At 40.2% G+C, this 20669-nt stretch overlaps 1 protein-coding gene across 13 annotated transcripts in view; it reads left to right on the forward strand.

The window, feature by feature from the left end:
- Cacnb2 (calcium channel, voltage-dependent, beta 2 subunit) overlaps positions 1-20669 on the forward strand; it is a 384951-nt gene that overhangs the window by 257803 nt on the left and 106479 nt on the right. For 10 of the 13 annotated variants that reach the window (XM_006497313.4, XM_006497317.4, XM_006497318.4 and 7 more), the window contains one exon: positions 13107-13226. In XM_006497313.4, coding sequence (XP_006497376.1) covers positions 13107-13226 — 120 coding nt within the window. Of the gene's footprint in view, positions 1-11707; positions 12283-12667; positions 12962-13106; positions 13227-20669 lie in introns of those variants that run through there. The other 3 variants (XM_006497319.4, NM_001309519.1, XM_006497323.2) reach the window with 3 other exon arrangements.

Below are 20669 nucleotides of genomic sequence, written 5' to 3' on the forward strand. Positions count from 1 at the left end.
CAACTTGACAGAGTTGAAAACTCTCCTGGGAGGGAGATGGGCCTCTGGTGATGCAGGTGGACAATTATTTTGGTTAAGTTAATGAGGGTGAACAGGCTCAACCCCTGCAGGTTGCATCATTCCCTGCATGGAATCCGGGCTGGCTAAGAGATGAAAGAGACCTGAGCAGAGGCATGCTTTCATGCTGGATACTCTGTAGCCAGATGCTTGGAACTCCTGCTGCACTGCACCCCCAACCCTTTACCACCTCAACCCCTTGGCCACCCCACCCCCACTCTTGACCTGTGAACCAGAGCAAATTCTTTCTCTCCTGGGTTAGTCTTGTCACAGTATTAATCACAGCAAGGAGAAACTAAGACACCCAGTTTTAGATGCCCCTTCAAAAAATATATATAAAAGTAAAATAAAACTGAATAATAAAAGAAACAATAGCAGGTATTTCTGTTGATTACCTACAGTTACAACTCTTTCTACAGTTGATTAATCACAGAAATATCTATTGATTAATTTTCTTCTCATTTGTAGCACTAAATAATACTTGTATTATTTTGACCAATTCTATATACCTGGTGTTTTATGGGATACTTCACGTATCCTGGATTTTTCTAACATGAATATTACAGACCTGTGGCCCATTTCTTGCTGACCAATCTTGAATTTGGAATCTTTTAATACACCTAACTTGATGTGGCCCAGATTGTCTCTCCTTAAGTCTCCTGAAGATATCTAAGCTGCTTAAGGGATGAATTAAGTCTATTAGGTCACTGGGGTGCTCTGCGGCACTTTATTGCTGAACACACCACACTGTAATGTTTTTCTAACCAATTCCCTGATCAGGTAGCCTATTTTTAATATTAAAATCTCTCAGAACCAAAGTCATATCTTCCCAGAAGGTCAGAATTTTAGAGCAGTGTATTAACAATGTCCTAAGGAAACACTGACTCGCCTGGCCTGCTTCAAGTCCTCACCCAGTGCCAACGTCACCTAACTGCTTGTGGAAGAAAAGCTCAGCCCTTTCCATGAAAACTTGAATAATTAGTTTATGTATTTTCATGAGAAAGTATAATAGTTTAGAATGTTGACATTTGTGTGTAAGCACCTTCTTTCAATTCTAATTTCCTACATGATATAAGTCCCACATCAGCCTTTTCTTTGCTACTCTGTTACAGGGTGAACAAAAGGTCTTTGAGACTTGCTCATTAGCTCCTTTCATTAAAAGGAAAACATGTAATGAAAGGTTAAGCCAACCATTTAGGGAAAATATGTATGTGCATACCATCTTGGCCACATCAAAACCCATATGCAAGATTGGTGCACTGGCTGGTTTTGTGTGTCAACTTGACATAAGCTGGAGTTATCACAGAGAAGGAACCACCCTTGAGGAAGTGCCTTCTGGAGATTCAGATGTAAAGCATTTTCTCAATTAGTGAACAAGGGGGAAGGGCCCAGCCCATTGTGGGTGGGGCCATTCCTGGGCTGGTAGTCCTTCATTCTATAAGATAGCAAGCTGAACAAGCCAGGGGAAGCAAGCCAGTAAGCAGCACCCCTGCAGGGCCTCTGCATCAACTCCTGCCTTCTGACTTGCTTGAGTTCCTGTCTTGACTTCCTTTAGTGATGAACAGCAGTGCGGAAGTGTGAGCTGAATTAACCCTTTCCTCCCCAACTTGCTTCTTGGTCATGGTGTTTGTGCAGGAATACAAACCCTAAGACAATTGGCAGGGTGGTGCAGGCTAGTAACCTTAGGTGCCTAAGATTGAAGGGTCTTCAAATTTAAGGCCAGGTAGTACTACAAAGTGAGTTCAAGAGTAGCTTGAAATTCATAGTGAGTTCAAGGGTAGCCTGGGTAACTTAAAGAGACGCTGTGTCAAGTAAAATATTACTTAAAAGGGTTGCAATGTAGCTCAGTGCTAGAACATTTGCCCGGCATAGGCTAGACCCTTGTTTTACTACCTAATAGCAGAGAAAAGAAATCAAGGTGTTTTCTAGACTTCATATCAGTAGGAGGAGTTTACTGTTTTCATTTACAGAATTGAGAACATTTTCATTTTCAGAAATGCAACCTTATTTATTTTTTGTTGTCATTTTAGTATTTTTACATGTATAAAATGGCTGTGTTTACATGCCGGCATCTCATAGATATTTTGTATTGGTATCATAACTATTTGCCTTATATAACCCTCTTGGGTCTTTATTATTCTTCTTAAGGTTGTCTAATGATCTAAGTAAGTAAACTATAACATAAGAATGTTGTTACACTGTGGCTCAAAAGTATAATTATACTGATACATGTCAGGTGACAAATAAATTGAATTTCCCAAAACTGTTGTAGGTAAGCTGTGAGTAAGTACATGATATTAGCATTATCGTATGCTCTCATTGTGAATTGGTACTTTCTTAACAAAGAGAATCTTCCTAAGGAAAATATTTTTTGTTGTTGTTTAAGTTAGCAAGATGGCATACTTTCCTTAGGTGCGTGGGGCTGTTGATAGCTTTGGTGAATTCCGTATTCAAATCACTTGTCTTTTTTTGACTCTTCATCTCTTACTGGTTTTCTCCCCAAGTGATATGCCTCAAGTAGATGCCAAGAAAACGTTACATACTCTTTAGGACTGCAGCCATATGGTGGCTGTGCATTGGCATCCATGGGAAAGCTCACCTTGGACGTAAAAAGTCAAGATTTGTGTGTTTGATTGCATTGCAGCTAAAGAGAAAGCCTTATGTGATCTCTTCACATGACCATTATTAACTAATAGATAGTCCATTAAGATACTCAAAATTCTGTATTTGTCCAGTAAGTACATTCATAGAACCTAGGGATTTGATTCAGTGGAAGAACACATACCACATACTTTACACGCTGTGTGCTTAAGGATCAGGGTTCATTACAAAATAAGTATATGGATATATATGTACATACATATATATGTAAATATATGAATGTATATATTGCACATTCAAAATTACTTGAAGGAAACCATCCAGCACATTCTTCCTAGCCACTCCAGTTCAGGGTATGTGCTTGACAGAGGGGAAACTGAGCCTGGGGGTGTCGACATGAGTTGCCTTTTTGTGTGCTATGAGTCACCAACAATTTTAGGATTGACACTTTACATTCCTAAACAAAGAAAGTGAAATTATCTGAATAGAAGACATACACACAAATAAACTGTAGTCATTTTGTCAAAATTTTAAATCTCTGAAGGTTTGAAAGGGTGATGAGATAAAAAATTTAAGTTTAATAACTTCTTTCTGACTTGGAGTGGCTTGCTTGTTATGTCCCATGACTACTCTATCAGCTGAGCCGTAGTCGACATTTGCAGTAAGTTAATGGACTTAATATTTACTGAGTCCTATGATAAAACAAGAGGGTAAATGGAAGCTGGAATCTTTGTTTCTGTCTTTTACTCTTTATAAATATTTATCACAGGCAAATTCCTGTCATTGGTTGGTTAGTAAGAAGGAAACAGGGATGTGTTTAGTAATTCTTAGAAAGGATGTTAAGACCCTCTAAAGAAATTTTAAAATGTGAGGGAGAATAATTCTTTCTCTTTCTCTTTCTCTTTCTCTTTCTCTTTCTCTTTCTCTTTCTCTTTCTCTTTCTCTTTCTCTTTCTCTCTCTCTCTCCCCTTCCCTCCCTTCCTCTTCCTTTCCCTCTCCCCTCCCCCCTCCTTTTTTTCCCATTCAACAGATATTTATAGAGCATGCCTCCCACATATCAAGACACTTCTGACATATGAGCAAATGAAACAGGAGGAAAGCAAAAACCTTGTAGAGTTAGACACCAAACAATAAATCCAGTAGGTAAATTATGCATAAGAAAGTAGAAGCATTGTTTCTATAAGTAAAAAAAAAAGGTAAATGAGATTGGAATCCTTGATAGGCAAGGACAGGTCACAGTTTTATAACTGAGATGTTTGTAGAAACATCATTAAAATGTTTGAGCAACAGCTTCAAAGGAAGTAATGATGTTTGTGGGTAGAAGAATAAAAGAAGAAGGTTCCTGGTGTCTGCATCAATGAGCTTGAAAAGTTGGAACTGAAACACTTGTTTATGAGAGGAGACAGGCCCTGGGAAAAATGAGCACGTAGAGATTGGACGGCAGAAGGAATTCAAGAAAGTGAGACTTAAGAAATTCGGGCAATGGGTGAGGAATAAATATCTAGTGATATCTTGAAAGTCAGACTGGGAAAGTTAACAGCCAGGGCATGATCATCTGTACTAAATGCTCCCAAAGTAGAGAAAGATGTGTCTGAGAATAGATGGTGTGATTTGGCTGCTGGCGATCTTATTGCGTAGTGTTAGTGGAAGTAGGGGCATATGCAGGGTTAAGAGAGAAGTGGAACAACGAAATTGGATTCCATATGTTTATCATTTTCTAGACTTAATTTTCTGCAAAGGAGAATAAAATATAGACAGGAGCTGGCAGAGCAAATGGAGTCAAAGGAAAGACATGATATCATGTGTGAAGAGTAGTAATTACAATAGCGTCCATGTGCCTTAGTTACTTTCTCATTGCTATGAACAAGGACCTGAGAAGAAATGAGGGGAGAGAGGACTTATTTTGGCTCTGCTTTGAGGGGGTACAACTCATCAGGGGAGGGGAGGGATGGTGTCTTGGGACTCTGCCCATGGAAGTGGGAGCTTGCAGTTCTCTTTGTTGGACCAGAAAGAGAGAGGTGTGCTGGCAGTCAGCTTACCTTCTCCATTTTCTCCTATAATTCCATCAAATTTGCATTCTGTGAGATACTGCTAGCCAAAGTCATGCTCCATCTTACCCATAAATTAATCACCTATGAAGCATATCATTGACATATAAGAGGTTGCATCTATGAGCTTGAAGTTCGTCACTAAAATTTATAATTCCTTCAGCTTCAGGTCTAACAGGTATCAACACTTCCTGCTGCACCAAAAGGTTACTCTGATGATTTTGACTTCTTGCCCATTCAAGGCAGTCTGGCTGCCACTGAGGTTTCTGAAGGCTAGCCTGCCAAAGTCACATTCATTTCCAGAGAAGAAAGAAACATTTAAATAGTGGGTTTCTTGACTTCCCTTGTTCTTCCATTCTACTATCTACTTTTTATTGTGGATAGGTGATGAAAAAAAATGTGTCACAATTTTGAGATACTCTGAGGCAAATTTCAGAGTTGCAGCAGCCAAATCCACAAAATAGCACTGTATGAATAAGTGTGAAATTATCTATTTTATTGGGTCCTCGTTATACATATTTCATGCCTTTTGGCAAGGTGAAATTTGGCAAACAATGAAGATTGTAATTATAGCTCTCTCTCTCTCTCTCTCTCTCTCTCTCTCTCTCTCTCTCTCTCTCACACACACACACACACACACACACACACACACACCAAACTTAACAAAGATGAAATTACCAATCGATTTGGAGGTCATTGTGGTGCTTCACAACTTTAGAAATTGCAGCACCTGTGACTGGCAAACAGAAAGGCTCTGTTTTTGAATAGTAGAAACATCAGTTGCATACAAAGGTTTGTCCTGCCTTATGTTTTGTAAACTGACCTCTGGACTTGGACTCATGTTGCTAAAAGTTCATTCCCAATTCTATTGTGAGCTATGTAACCTCAGTTAGGTCCTTTAACTTCTCTATGCCTCAATTTTCTCCTCAGTAAAAATCAAGAGTCTCTGTCAATCACATAGTAAGTTTAACCTTCCTATTAATATAAGCCAGAAAAATCTAAACACATGACTTAGCTTTTAAGAAGTGACGATGGATTTAAAAGGAAGAAACCCAAGACCATGGACCCTAAGGTCTTGGAAGGAATGATGTTTCTAATAGTGGGGCCATACTGATAGCAACACAAATGTCACTCTTCAAATTATGAGAAAGTTGTAAGTTCAGCAGGACAAGAACATGTATGTAGGAGTCTCAAGATAGTTCATGTATTTAATATGAATCTACATGAGCCAGAGGAAAAGAACATAAATAAATTTTACTGAAAATATAACATGTCAGCTAGACAGACTTCTTTGCAACTGTAGTGATTGATCTTGGTTGTCAACTTTGACACAGCTGGATGGAGGAGACATCAAGCGAGGAATTCCGTTTCATCATATTGGCTTACCAACGTCTGTGATATATTTTCTTCATCCCTAATTGGTGTTTGAGGACCCAGCCTAGTGTAAACAGAACTTTCCCTACATAGGTCACTATAGACAGTCCCTTCCCTACATAGACAGCCCCTTCCCTACATAGGTAACTAACTGTAGACAGTTCTTTCCCTACAAAGGAGGGACTGGACTATTTAAAACAGTAAGGTACCCGAATGTGAGCCTGGGAGTAGCCCTGTAAGCAAACTTCAGTGTTTTCTACCTCAGTTTCTGCTCATGTTTCTCTACTCTAACCTCCTTCAGGGATGGGCTGTGACCCAGACATGTGAGCTGAGAGGAACCCTTTCCTTTTCCACATTGTTTGTGGTCAGTGTTTTATCACAATAGAAAGCAATCTAACACAGCAGTGAAGACTCCAAATGTCTTGTCCTCAGTCTGAGCTTACTCTGTCCCTTCTGTCTTTTCATCCCTGTTTGAATTAGTTTCTTTTATCACTTAGATTTTTGGCTTAGTGTCATCTAAGGTTGGCATCACCCTACCTATACACAATACACTTTGAATCTCTCATCTTAGCCTTTTTAAAAAACTGTTGTCCCATGGCAGGTATTTTTCTACTAACCCTTCTTTAAAAAACATCAACCTCCTTCACAGTTCTATCAAGTGTAATAACGACAGCAGGACACTTGAGTCTATTCCACAGCTGCAACTTCTACATTTGGTTGGGAGTACAGCAGTTTCAAAAAATTATGTGCTCAGTAAATGCATCTAGGTGGGGGTTTTGTGGAATCTTTAATTATCAACAACAAAACCTGAGCCTTTCAGTAGTATGTACTATAGTTCTATAATGTTTATAAATTTTCATATTCTCTTAATAAAACTGAAATTAACATATTGGTTTTTTACATAATCATAAACTATCACACCGGGTTACTCTTGAAAGAGTAACTGCCACTTCTGTTACTGCTTTTTGACATTGAGCTAAATACCAACCAATCATATTTGAGATGCTCATCATATGAATATAAATATCAATTATATGACATTTGCCATTAAAGCATGCAGTAGGTAAGAAAATATGCTTCGTCTCAATACCTTACTGTCATTCTGAATTTTTAGCACCAAGATCTGTCATTATTGGTAAATAGCTCAGAGTTGTGTCTGTGAAGGAATCCATGAGTCAGGAAACTGTCATAACAGTACAAACAAACTCACTCTTGGAAATGAAAACCAAACTTTTAAACTATAGATAGTGACAATATGAGGAGTGAAGGGGTTACCTTTCCTAGCAGCGAGCTACAGCTAAGCAAGAAGTGCAAGCGAAGCTTCTCCATTGCTTCTTAGCCATCTCCTTCCTGACCAGTCAGGGACTGAGATGCCACACCTGTGCCATTGCTTCTTATCCATCTCCATCCTGACCAGAGAGGGACTGGGGTGCCTCACCTGTCCCATTGCTTCTTAGCCATCTCCCTCCTGACCAGAGAGGGACTGGGGTGCCTCACCTGTCCCATTGCTTCTTATCCTTCTCCCTCCTGACCAGAGAGGGACTGGGGTGCCACACCTGTACCATGTTTGGTCCAAGCCAGGAAACAATTTGAGTGGAATTTGGTATTGAGTTGGTATAGTCTTATGAAGGAGGTTTGCAGTCTCCAGGTGGAGAATCCAGGTGCCTCTAGAAAACCTAGAAGTTAAGTTGGTTTTGCTCAAGAACATTGCTTTAGATTTCATAGGAAGATTCCTACAGCTGTAGGTGGCACCACTTGAGACTCAGGCTGCTCCTCTCAGGCAGGCTTAGAGCTCTTATCATGTTGACTTTAAAGAAGAAAGCACAAAAATGATCAAGAATGGTGATATAGGGGATAGTTAGGATTGTGAAGCAGTCAAAAAAGCAAATTTCACACACCAAAAAACTCAAGGAAAGGATAGTGTTTTGCTTTTGTATTTATTTATTTATTTATTTATTTATATTAGGTATTTTCTTCATTTACATTTCCAATGCTATCCCAAAAGTCCCCCATGCCCTCCCCCCTCTCTCTCCCCCCTCCCACTTCTTGGCCCTGGCGTTCCCCTGTACTTAGGCATATAAAGTTTGCAAGACCAATGGGCCTCTCTTTCCACTGATGGCTGACTAGGCCATCTTCTGATACATATACAGCTAGAGACACGAGCTCCGGGAGTGTTTTGTTTATACACATAGGTGACAAACATAAAAGCAGAAAGAGAAACTGAAGAGAAGATACAACCCTAAATCATTCTGAGTTAATGAAGTTTTCCTGTAAGCATTAACACAGAGTTACAATGAGATTTCTGAAAATCAATATAGATGCTCCTGAGATGCCCTACTGGTAGACGTTAGGCTCAACTTGCATTTTTGATCTGTACAATTGGCAATGTGAGTGTGAAGCTAGAGAAGAATACGCATAGGTGAACATATAGTGTGTCTGCAAGGACAGATGCTACAAGCAACCAACTCATCAAGGAGACATTTTATAATGAACCTGTTCAATAGTTATGGAAATGACTGCCAGATGTTTTCATCTCAAGACGACTCCAGGCACGATGACCCAGAAAGCTCATATGGTAGGGAAGGCAAAAGCTTAACTGCATAGATACCTTCTCTCTGCTGTAATTTGCTGCTCCCAGAAGGAAGAAGGTTAAGTGTGATGAGTCCGTTAGAAGTGTGTCTTTCAAAAATGCAGGAATTCTGGACACTAAACCTTCTAGTATTTAACAGTGTCTATCTTGGGATGGGAGAATTCAAGGACATGGCCATGTTTCTCTTTCCACAACAGGTATATATGTCCCTTATAGCAACTATTTTGTGAGTTTATACTCTTAGACATAGAGTGAGCTCCTAAGAAGAGCAGCTCAGTCTCATTTTAGAAAATAGAGGTTAGTGGATTGCTGCAAATATTCAAAAGATCATGAACAAATATTGGTGAAATGATTTCTAAAGACTGCTGAATTCTTTTCTTCTGTTTTATTTTATTTTGTTTTGTTTTTCAAGGCAGGGTTTCGCTATGTAGCCCTGGCTGTCCTGGAACTCATGTTGTAGACCAGGCTGGCCTCAAACACACAGAGATCCACTTGCCTCTGCCTCCTGACTTCTGGGAGTCTGCTAAACTCTTTAAAACTGTAAACACCATCAAAATTATTATTCTGTGTAAAAGTTAAACTTGGTCGCTAGCAATGAACTTTTTCAATTTTACTTCTTTTAAAAGAAGAGAATGAAGAAAGCAAAATTTTGTGTCCTGGGAACATTCTCTTCGTGACGTGATGAGCTTCTTAATGACAGAATCTCTGTTTCGAGTTTTGAATTATTTATTTATTTAATGTATATAGCTATTTGGTCTGCATGTCTGTTTGCCTGTGTACCGTGTGAGTGCTGATGCCCAAGGATGCCAAAAGGAGGCAATAAATCCCGTGGGACTCAATGTACAGATAGCTGTGAGTAGTCATGCCTGTGCTAGGAATGGACCTGGGATTCTCTAGAAGAAAAGCCAGTGTTACAAAGCACTGAGCCATCTCACTATCTCTATTTAAAAATAATAATGATGATAATGAGATTTTTATAATGGCAAATCGTATTAGCTTTTATCATTAATTCATGAATAATTTCATGCATATATATGATTGATTGTTATCAACCCTCATACACACCCTTATAACCTCACCAATTCCCTCTTGCCCATTGATGCCTTTCCTCCAACAAAGCTCCCACATACCTTCATTTCCCCCTGCCTCGCTGCCTGACCTCCATAAGTGTGTGTGTGTGTGTGTGTGTGTGTGTGCGTGTGTGCGTGTTGCACTGAGTTTAGAGTTGCTCCCTTGAGCATGAGTCTGGAGTTATTTACTAGAACATGGGCAACATATCAATTGCTAATGAAAGTGACATATCCCTCCCCCAGTGACCATTACCTTCTCCTAACTCTTTAATGGATATAACCCTCACAAAGCCCTCTTGAATGAACGAGGAAATAGTGATGAGTCTAGTCCTTCACAGTGCTAGCACAGGTAGCCATATTTGCAATGAGTTCATTAGCAGTTGGTTGTAATTAATGGAGAAACTCAAAACTGATTAACATATAGAAAATAAGCAACTTTGAAGTCCTGAATCTGAACTGAGGAATCTGGACGCATCTGTATCACCACTTCTATGGCTCAGAAATACTGGACAAGAAGAGGGAGCAGAAAAAAAAAATGTAAGAGTTGGAGGATAAAGAAGTTTGCAGCGAGACTGGTGTTCTGGCTAGACATGGCGATTGCACCAATGAGAGGCTTTCTATCTGCATTGAGGTGTCAACTGAACCTTTAGCACTTTAAATGCCCAAACTGGTAACAAAGGGAGCAAGGCCCCCATGGAGTCTAACTGAACTTGATTATTTCCCAGTTTGGTGCTACAGATGTGAGAGGCTTTGAAACATCAGAAATCACCTCTGTGTTGGGAGATTTGTTTGTCCATTTTATATTTTGCTTCAACCAAAAATTATTGCAAAGAATTTCTAAGCCCCTGACACAGTACATTATCTTCATAACACTATAAACAGGCCATTAATTTATGTCACAATACTGGGTTGGGGTGCAACCAGTTTCTATTATTATGTAGTCCCTGTCTTACATATTTTCTAGCTTTTGGCTTCCGGAAATCAGTATTTAGTTAAGTGGCCAAAGGAAGTGAAGTGGATGAAGAGGTTCCTACTATCATTTTTTTTAATTAATTAATTTGTTTATTTTGAGTCAGCATCTCATTTCTTAACCCAGTCTAGTGAAACATGATCCTTTTGCCTCTGTCTCCTGAGTGATGGCATTAGAGACACCTGCCACTTTGGCCAGCCAAAATTTAGATGAGGCTGGACAAAGTAAGTAGTCCTGTACCCTACTTTGATAGATGCAGTCTGTTTTCAAACTGTTTACTTTCTAAAACTTGGCAATATGTATTTCTTCTTATGGAAACATTAAAAATATAACCCCATTCACCCAGGAAATCATATGGCCCTTTCTTAAGCCCCAGCCCCCTTATCTACAGGAAGAATTTGGACTTGATTATTGTATTCTGTGAATGTTAACATGCTAGGAAATCAACAAGGCTTTGAAATGTCTCTCTATATATTCCTATGACAATTCACATACCTATTTTAGTCATGGTTTCTCACTGCCAGAGTCATTTTGAGCTCCATTAAGTCCATCGCTTTATAAAGCTATGATGACTCTATGCCCTAATTAAATGGCCATATCGCTCTGTCTTGCATCTTGTTTCTACAGACTAATTCTAGGTAAGACGAATGGGCGCTTTTCGATCTGTGCTGTGCAATATTATATGCGATGGTTATTGTGATTATATGAGTTGTTATTTATGGCATAGCGTGCCTTGTTTTTGGCAGGGAATGGGAAATGGTTTCTCAATGAGAAGACAGTAGATTTAGTCTTTGGGAGAGGGCTTCATCTGGAGCAGAAGCTGACAGGCACACCATGTGCCTGTTACTATAGAATCTGAGAGACCCTCCCAGCTGTTTACACTTTGGATGGAAAATGGCAGTCTGACTAAAACCAAGAGTGTGATGCTGGCATCTGCAAAGAAGCTTCTTATGGAGCATGCCCAGTGCACGGAGTGCATCCTCCCTCCCCTCCTCCCCCTCCTGATCTCTAAAGATAAAGCTTGAACTTTATACTTGGAAATTTCAGGGCATAGTGGGGTTTGGGGGGGGGGGTGTTTGCTTGTTTACTTTTATTATGCTAAATGTCCTCTTGAAACTAATTTCTTTTAACAAACCCAGTGCAGAGAAGAGAATCTTTAAGAGCGATATAATGCATTGAGTTTAAACAAGTTGAAGACAGTCTCTGCACTTGCACCTGTCTTTATTTCGAAAGCAATAGAAATTATTAGATTCTGTGTGAGTGTGTGTGTGTGTGTGTGTGTGTGTGTGTGTGTTCCCTCTTGAGATGGGAAAATAAGAAGATTCTCCTCAGACAGAAGTCTGCTGGGGCTGGGAGTGAGAGCCCCAGAGGGAGAAGGGGACTGAGAAGAGGGGCTTCTTAGAGCATGGATAGCAAAGGTGCTAGGATTCTCCAGGGCTCCGCGCGCTCCGTGGATCTGTGCCCTGGGCTGCAGCTGCGGAAGATAAAGGCGCTACCCGGCTCATGAAGGCCACCTGGATCAGGCTTCTGAAAAGAGCCAAGGGAGGAAGGCTGAAGAGTTCGGACATCTGTGTAAGCGAGAGGGCTTTTTGTTCCGGGGGAGACAGTGTTTTCTTTGCTTTTCCGTTGTTGCAGCAAGTGCCTGCTGAGAAGGTGGTTTGATTTAGTTAATACGCTCCTGATTGCATGAGAGGGAGCTAGGGAGATTCCAGACATTTTTCTGAGCTCCCTTTCCTGCGCTGTAATTTATTGCCAGAGGAAATCTCTCAAGCAGGTGTTGTCGCCCGTAGCCAGCTCTCACTACATATCTGTGTACAGGTATTTTTAAACATGTCCCCGAACGAGGGAGGGGAGCAGGCTGGAGTGTCTTTTACCATATTGTTTGAGAAGGTAGCAGGTGAAAATGATGTAGAGAAACACCCTTAAGATGATGGTGGGAGTTGTATCACGGCAGCAAGATTACAGAGGGTTGAAGTTTGTAACTCATAAGACTTCCTTTGATGCGTTTTGTTGGTCTCTGTGGGTGTAAATACTTGTTCCAGCCCTCAGGCTGGTGTTGGAGTTATCCTTGAAATGTATCAATGTCCTTCAGCTCTGCACTGCACCGCACAGTTGGTTTAATGATAAAAGAACTGGTAGAGGCTTCCAGAAAGGATACTTTCTGGTAAATGAACCTGGGGAAGGAATGGTGTCTTGGTCCACACAGCTTACCTTAATGAAGAATGTGCAGGGCGAAGGGTGTTTTTTCTAGGTGGGTTGCTGCCAAATGGATTGTTTTCTCCCCTTTTCAGGAATTTACAGCCTATTCCAGGAAGCAAACTGCCACGCCAGTGAGGCTTTTCCAGTGCACCCATCACTCACTGGATCTATTTAACAATATACATTCTCCTCTGCAGGGTTCGGCAGACTCCTACACCAGCCGCCCATCCGATTCAGATGTGTCTTTGGAAGAGGACCGGGAGGCAGTACGTAGAGAAGCTGAGCGGCAGGCACAGGCACAGTTGGAAAAAGCAAAGGTAAACCCACATCTTTTGGGGGAGGAAGGGCACGGTGCCTGGAGGGGCCTGCCTGTGGATGGATCCCCTGAATCTCCTGCCTGATCCACTGGAGTACACCATCAGCTGGCTTAACACGGGCATAATTGGGGGAAATGTGATATTAATCTTTAATCTTTAATGTTCTCTAATCTAAGCAACTCATTTCCGTGGTGGGAGGTTAATTTAAACACAATCAAAAGGATCTCCAAATACACAAAGAGGAAAAACTGCATGTAATACCAAAATATTTAACTTCATCTTGCCAGTGAACCATCTCTGTTTACAAAACAGTATAGATGCTAATGTTTATTTCCCCAGCCTAAAACAACTGTAAAGTACACCTACCTCATAGGGGGCTTACAGTGCTCTCCTGCTATGTTTATTTATGCTACTTAGGCAAGTGAAAGCAACAAAGGATTTCATTAATTAAGCTGACCTCCCCTAGGGAAAGTTTTTCTTTTTGTTCTATGATGGAGTGTGTGCTCACGGAGGAGCAAATGAAACCCTGTTCTGCAGTCTGCAAGGAGTACATCCCAGGCTGGACTTCACTCAGGCTAGGAACCCGTGACAGAGCTCACTACCTTTAGGATAGGAATTTTATTATCTTCTGCAGACATTTGAATAATAGCTCATTTGAAACCGTAGATTGTTGCCCACAATCTGTGAGGGTGTCTTGGTTTGTAACCTCTGAGTGAACATATTTCAAAACGCTTACTGGTTGTCTTTAAAAAAAAAATCACTACTAGGAAAAAGAATAAGTAGGGCATTGATCTTGCTAGGAGAAATCAGGGCATTATCACAAGGTTTCTGCCTGTTGCCTAATCTCTAGGAGGAGTAAAATCTATGTGTGTTGCTATGGGAATGGCGGCTTGGCTTGAATGCATGGACAGACCTTGTGTAATATTCATGGCCTCTAGAACAGCTGCTGTCGTGGCGTGGTTACCAAGCTACTGCTGGGAGACCTTGACTTCTAAAAGACAGTACGTCTGCATTAACAGCTGGCAGGATCTCAGGGTCTCACAGCCTTAATTGCTAGACAGACCTTAAGAACATCTGTAAGAGAGGGCTCTCTTTTCTGGCGGTGAAAAGTGGAAAGCAAAATGGAACCTGGTTGCCATTATCTTACCTGTTCACTGCCACAAATTAGCTATTGGAAGACACTCTAAAGCCAAAGCTAAAGAACTGAGAATAATGGATGCTTGGTAACATGAATATACCACAAGGGTACACTGTCACAGATGTGTTTTGTGGTTGCCTGGTAACATCAATGTACCACAAGGGTACACTGTCACAGATGTGTTTTGTGGTTGCCTGGTAACATCAATGTACCACAAGGGTACACTGTCACAGATGTGTTTTGTGGTTGCCTGGTAACATCAATGTACCACAAGGGTACACTGTCACTGATGTGATTTGTGATTCAGAACCCAATTCCACATTGTATCTTTTGCACCTGAACTTAAAGAAAAGTCAAGGAAAAATTAGCAGTGTTTATTTCAGAAATAAAATGGTTCTGCTTGCAGCTAATTTAGACTCATCAAATTTAAACTGTTTTCCATGGTCAGCCTTTTTTTTTTTTTCCTACAACCCAATATGTTATAGATCTGACCATCAAATTTTTTAATTGTCCTTCCAGGGTATTTCTGTCTGTGGCTGTGCCCTGTTAAGTCAGAGACTCACTGCCTTAGTTACAGAAAAGTCCAAGTCGTTCACCCCTAGTGTGCATGAAATTATGGCTGACAAGTCGAGGCAGGTTCACAGTCCTTGTCTCCCTGCCCAAAGAGACTCTAGATGAAACCAAGGTTAAATACAAAACGGCAAGAAAGACCATTTAAAGCAAAGGCAAAATAATGGGAGAAACTTTTTCCTATGTTTAATGGAAACGGTTTATTTATATCGACTTGTCTGTCAAAGTGGGTCAGAACCTTAGAACTTGATTGTTCCAGTGGCTAAATCTGTGGTGAAAAATTGAATTTGTTCTGAAGAAAAACAGAAGTAGTGAAAGTTAAGCATTTATTTCAGCTCATGCCTGGGTGGATTCTGTTTTTTAATTCTCTTATCTTTGAAGAGAAGATGCAAAAGCAGGATTAGAGCTACGTACCTCTTTATTTTATAATTATCTCTCAAATAGAATGTTACAAACTGGTGTTTTTCTTGGCCAATGGATGACATTAATTCATATGTGTGATGTATGTACTGGACTTGGTGCACCTCTGCTTTTGGAGCCTGGTCCCATACAAAGAAGAATGACCCTGTTCACTCCCCGCTTTAATGGTACCTACGTGAAATAAAGGAGTTGGCAAATAGTGAAATTAGAATCACTGCCTTCTGGAGTTAAATGACCTACAAAAGGTTATGTAACTGAGCAGTGATGCAGTCACTAGAACCCAGAATTTTCCATATCACTTTGTTTTGGCTCTCTGGAATAGGATGTATTAAGTAGGCAGAGGGCAGACTTGTTTTTGAGGCAAGTTAGTGTCAATTGATGACTTTGGATTTTACCTTGATGTTTCTGGGTCCCAGATGCATTTTTGTCCAGTTCTGTCATCCTTTGCATACACTGTATTGCTAAAGTTCATGCAGTTGGGATTGTTCTAAAAACAAGTAATAAGAGTTTAATTAGTTCTCATGGTAATCCCTTCTTTATGAAGTTGCATATTGAAATCTAATCTGTCATTTAAAATTAGTTTGACATATACTATAGAAATAAGTATTTCTTGGATGAATCAGAGAAGGATAAATTCTTGTGAAACTGTAATGAGGGTAATTTTGTACTTAGGTACTGTGGTGATTTCTGGTTCTGGTTATTGGAGGCTAACACTGGAACTCAATTTGTGCAATGGCTCAAATTTGTTCCCAGAGTCCAAACTGAATCCACAGGGCGAATGTTGGAAGGCAGGCCTAAAGGAATGTGTTTAAGTTATTAAGATTCTACCCTTGAGAAAGTATTAATGTTGCTTCTAAGGAAGTTCCTATCTGAGGGGTGGGTTTCTTATCAAAGAGAGTTTGGCCCCCTTGTTTTCTTGCTTTCTCTTTGTTCCTCTGCTATGGGTTGTTACTTTTTCTGTTGCTGGTCTAACATAACCTGAAAAAAGCAACTTAAGGAAGAAAGGGCTTAGAATCGTTAGAATCCACGGTGCACCATCATGGTGGGGAAACCAAGGAGGAAAAGCTTGAAGCATCTCATCACATCACACCCAATCCAGAACAAGGAGTGGTGGATCATATGCTAATGTCCAGCTCTCTTTCTACATTTTATCCCAGCCAGGGATTGGTGACATCCACCATGGGTGGGCTTACCCACTATAAATAATTACTGTAATCCAGACAAACTCCACAGATACACCCAGGGGCCCATCTCCTGGTCGTTCTAGATTTTGTCAAGCTGACAACAATAAGCATCACAGTCCCAACTGTGATTGCAAGCAGCCTGACTTCTCACCTTTTGATCTCAAGAAGTATAAGAAATAAATTTATAATTGGTTTTTAATAAAAAAAATTAAGAGACATGTGATTAAATGCCTATGATACCAGACATGATAGTTCATGCCTATAACTCTAGCTCTTGGGAGACTAAGAGTTCAAACACTGTTTGCACATCATTTTGAAGACTCTTTCTCCAAAGAATAAGATAGATAAACGGATTGGATTTTAAGTGTATTTAGAGTTGTACTATCCCGACTATAATCAGCTTTAGGAGATTTTTATTTGCTTTATAAGGAATCCCAAGTACATTAATTATTACATCATCCCTTGTAACTCCACTACCCTGGAAAGTCATCAATCAACTTTTTCTCTGGGTATCTGGATGTTGAATATATGCCTATGGAATCAGGCTATAGCTAGTCCTCTGTGACTGCCTGCATTTTCTTACATAATGTTTTTATTGCTCATGCAATGGCTTCTATCATTACTACATTTTTTTTGATGTCAAAAATACACTTTTTCAACTGTATTTCACATTTGACAAATGTATCAATTAGGAGGCATTTGGATTACTTATGCTTTTCAGCATTGTGAATAATCCTGCTGTGAACATTTGTATTTAAGTTTTTTCATGGGTGAAAAATACTTTAATTCATTATGTGTTGTCTTAGTTTGTCTTGTTGCCAACTTGATATACCTGGGAAGAGGAAATCTCAATGGCCTCCATCAGATTGGCTTGTGGGTGCCTGTAGGGAATTTTCTTTGGGGATTGATGATTGATGTAAATCCCTAGGCAGGTGGTCCTGTGCTGTATAGGAAGGCTGCTGACTGCAAACCTGTGAGCAAACAGGGAAATGGTATTCCTTTGTAGTCTCTGCATCAAGGTACTGCCTTGACTTTAACCTGTAAGCCAAACAAACTCTTTCTTCCCAGAGTTATGTTTGATCAGAGCAACAAAGAGCAAACTAGGACATATATCCAGTTTGTGTATATATCTAGATCTGAAATTGTTGAATCACACTTTTTTTTTATTGAAAGAACAATGTTCTTTTTCACCCTCTGCACTTGTCAAGATGATGTCATCTGCCCTGTAGGTTGGCTATGTTGAGAAAACTGGTTGGAGAAGGGATTGGAGAACACAGATATAATAATCTGGGTGTGATGTTTTCAGTTTTGACAGCTCTTTTCAATATGCCTGTTTATTAAAAGGGTTGTACTTGGTACGGTTTGTATGTAGGCAAGACCTTAAGACCAGAGCCACAAAGGACAAATGGGAAGTCTTTTGCCTACTGAAAGCTTCTGTTGTTTGAGGAGAGATGTCATATAGGTGAAACAAAGTACCTGGATGGGTAGAAAGGTCCAGGAGGCAGGAAAGGAAAGCGTTTTACTCAGATGGCTAGGATAAAGACTCTTTCTTAGAAGAAGTAGTATCTTAAAACTAGACCTTCCAGGATGCACAAATGAAGCTTCATGTCTGAAAGAGAAAGTAAGTAGAGCATGAAGCAGCGAATACACCACCTAGCTTCTGGGGATACAAAGTTTATAAAGGCAGCTGGAAGACACAGAGCCTTCCAGCAAAAGGTTAATTTTTTTAAAGATCTTGCCAACTGGAAATGTCTTTGTTATACCCTCACATTTAATTACTAGTTTGTCTGGGTATAACGTTCAATAATGAAAACCATTTGCCTTCAGGTTGGTGAAGGCACTGGCTTGTGGTTTACGTCTCAAGAACAGTGGTATTCTATGGCTATGATGTGGGTACGTTCAGTTCTGTGCTCGAAGAATTTTGTTTCCTTTGGTGTTTGGACAGCTTGGTGTGATGTGCCTTGGTGTGAATCTTTTTGTTTATTGCACTTGGATTTTTATACACACATTGAAAAGGGCCAGCCACTTCAGTTCTAGAAAAAAAAAATCTCAGCTTGTCTTTGATTATTGTCTTCTCATTCTCAGGTGTCAGATGTTGATAAAAAGAATTCTTCTGAAGTAGTTTTCTCTCTATTATTTTGTTCTTAAATTTTTTTAAATGTATTTTCTAATCCATCAACTAGAACTTTTATTTATTGTGAAAATTTTAGTTCTTATTGAAATGTGTAATTTCTAAGATCTAGAACCTGGCTACATATGTCTCTTAAGTATTAGCACATTTCCATCAGCATGGATTTGCTTATTGTTCAAAGATACATTAGCTTACATTGCGTGTTCTCTTCATGATAAATAAATGTAGAGATGCCCCTGGACCTGTATCATGCTGGGTAGGTACAGTCACATATCCCAATACTATTATTACTCTACTCACTTCTGCTGTTAGTTGACACCTTCTGTCATTTGTTTTGACTTTTGTCTTGGTAGCCTCTTTTCTTCTAACAGAGTGAGTTGGACCTTCATATGGTATTCTGAGAGCTGCATTAAAAGGAATCTGGGTATTTGACTCAGTGGTTGTGATTGTTTCATAGAGGAACAGAACCAATAGAGTGGCTATATATTAGAGAGGGATACTTTTAGATTGGTTTACATGGCCATGGTCTTGTTAGCCCAGCCCAGCAATGGCAATTACGCACTGGAGATGTTAAGAATTGGTAACTTCTTAGTTCACAAGGCTGAATGCTGCATCTATCTCAGTCTGGCACTCAAAGACTGGAGGATTCCTGTAGAACCATGGGTCTTCAATTCATATTGGAATGTTGAAGGCACTGGGGCCCATTGTCAGCAGAGGATGGCAGCAGCAGCAACAGAATACATGAATTTGCCAGAAGGCCATAAGGGCCATCAGCAAAAGTCAAAGCTCCAGACCTCCTTATTGTAGCTATGCCCCCTCTGGAAGGAAGGTGCTGCCTATAATCTGGGGACATTTCAGTTAATCAAGAGAAGCCTTCATAGGCATGCCCAGATACTAACCTAATCTAGTTAGTATCTCCAGAGTCTTGTCTCATTGGTAATTCAAGGTACTGTCAAGTTGATATTCAGTACTAACCATCCCCCCTAATGTATCTATGGGCATGAGCTGTATCAGCGTCTCCCCCACCCCCCAAGCTTAACAAAACAAGAAAGAAGAAGCTCTGGGGTGATCAGCATTCTCCTCTTGTGTCACACTTGCTAGTGCTGTGTTGGCTGAAGCAAGTCACAAGAATGAGCTTGGATCAGTGTAGACAAGGAGCTGCCTAGCACATGGATTTATGCTGACAGCTGCCCTGTCCCCTTTCCATTCTTCCTTGTTTGGAAGTAGAAATGCCTCTACCTTTTAGCATCAACAGCTCTGTCACCTCTACAATCCTGCTACTTTTTTTTTCTTTTTCCGTGTACTACCAACCTTGTTACCCAAACTTTATCCTCAATTTCTTTAATTCTACCATGTCTTATCTTTTAACTGCTTGAACCTGATTTCTTCATTGATGATCTCTCATGATATTTCTGTCACCATGTTTCCTGACCTTCAATTAAGCTTTCTGACTTCTCAGCTCAGCCTGTCCCCACTTTCCCCCCCCCCCCCCCACTGGTCTTCTATTTATGTGATAAAGATGGTAGTAACCAAAAGCAACTTGAGAGGAAGGAGGTTTATTTGGCCTTACAAGTTGAGGTTCATCATTGAGATAAGGCTAAGCAGGAACCTGGAAACTGGAACTGAAAAAGAGACCATGGAGGAATGCAGATTAATTGTTTTCTCTTTATGGCTTGTTCAGCCTGTTTTCTAACACCGCCCAGGGCCAGCAATAGCACCACCCACAATGAACTGGGCCCTCCCACATCCTCAATTTTGATTAATGAATCAAGACAATGCCCCACGATCTAGTGGAGGCAATTTGTCTATTGAGTTTCCCTCTTCTGAGCTATGTCTTTAGGTTTGTGTTCAGTTCACAAAACCTAACCAGCACATCTGACAAATCTATTGTGTTATGGATGCTGACTTTAGTAGAAAAATGCCTAAGTCATTAACTAGCCAGGCTATTTCTCTTCAGATATTCTTTGTATATGTGTATGTCTGTGTGTGTGTGGTATGCT

The sequence above is a fragment of the Mus musculus genome, chromosome 2, assembly GCF_000001635.26.
Source record: "Mus musculus strain C57BL/6J chromosome 2, GRCm38.p6 C57BL/6J".
In the NCBI taxonomy this organism is placed as follows: Eukaryota; Metazoa; Chordata; class Mammalia; order Rodentia; family Muridae; genus Mus; species Mus musculus.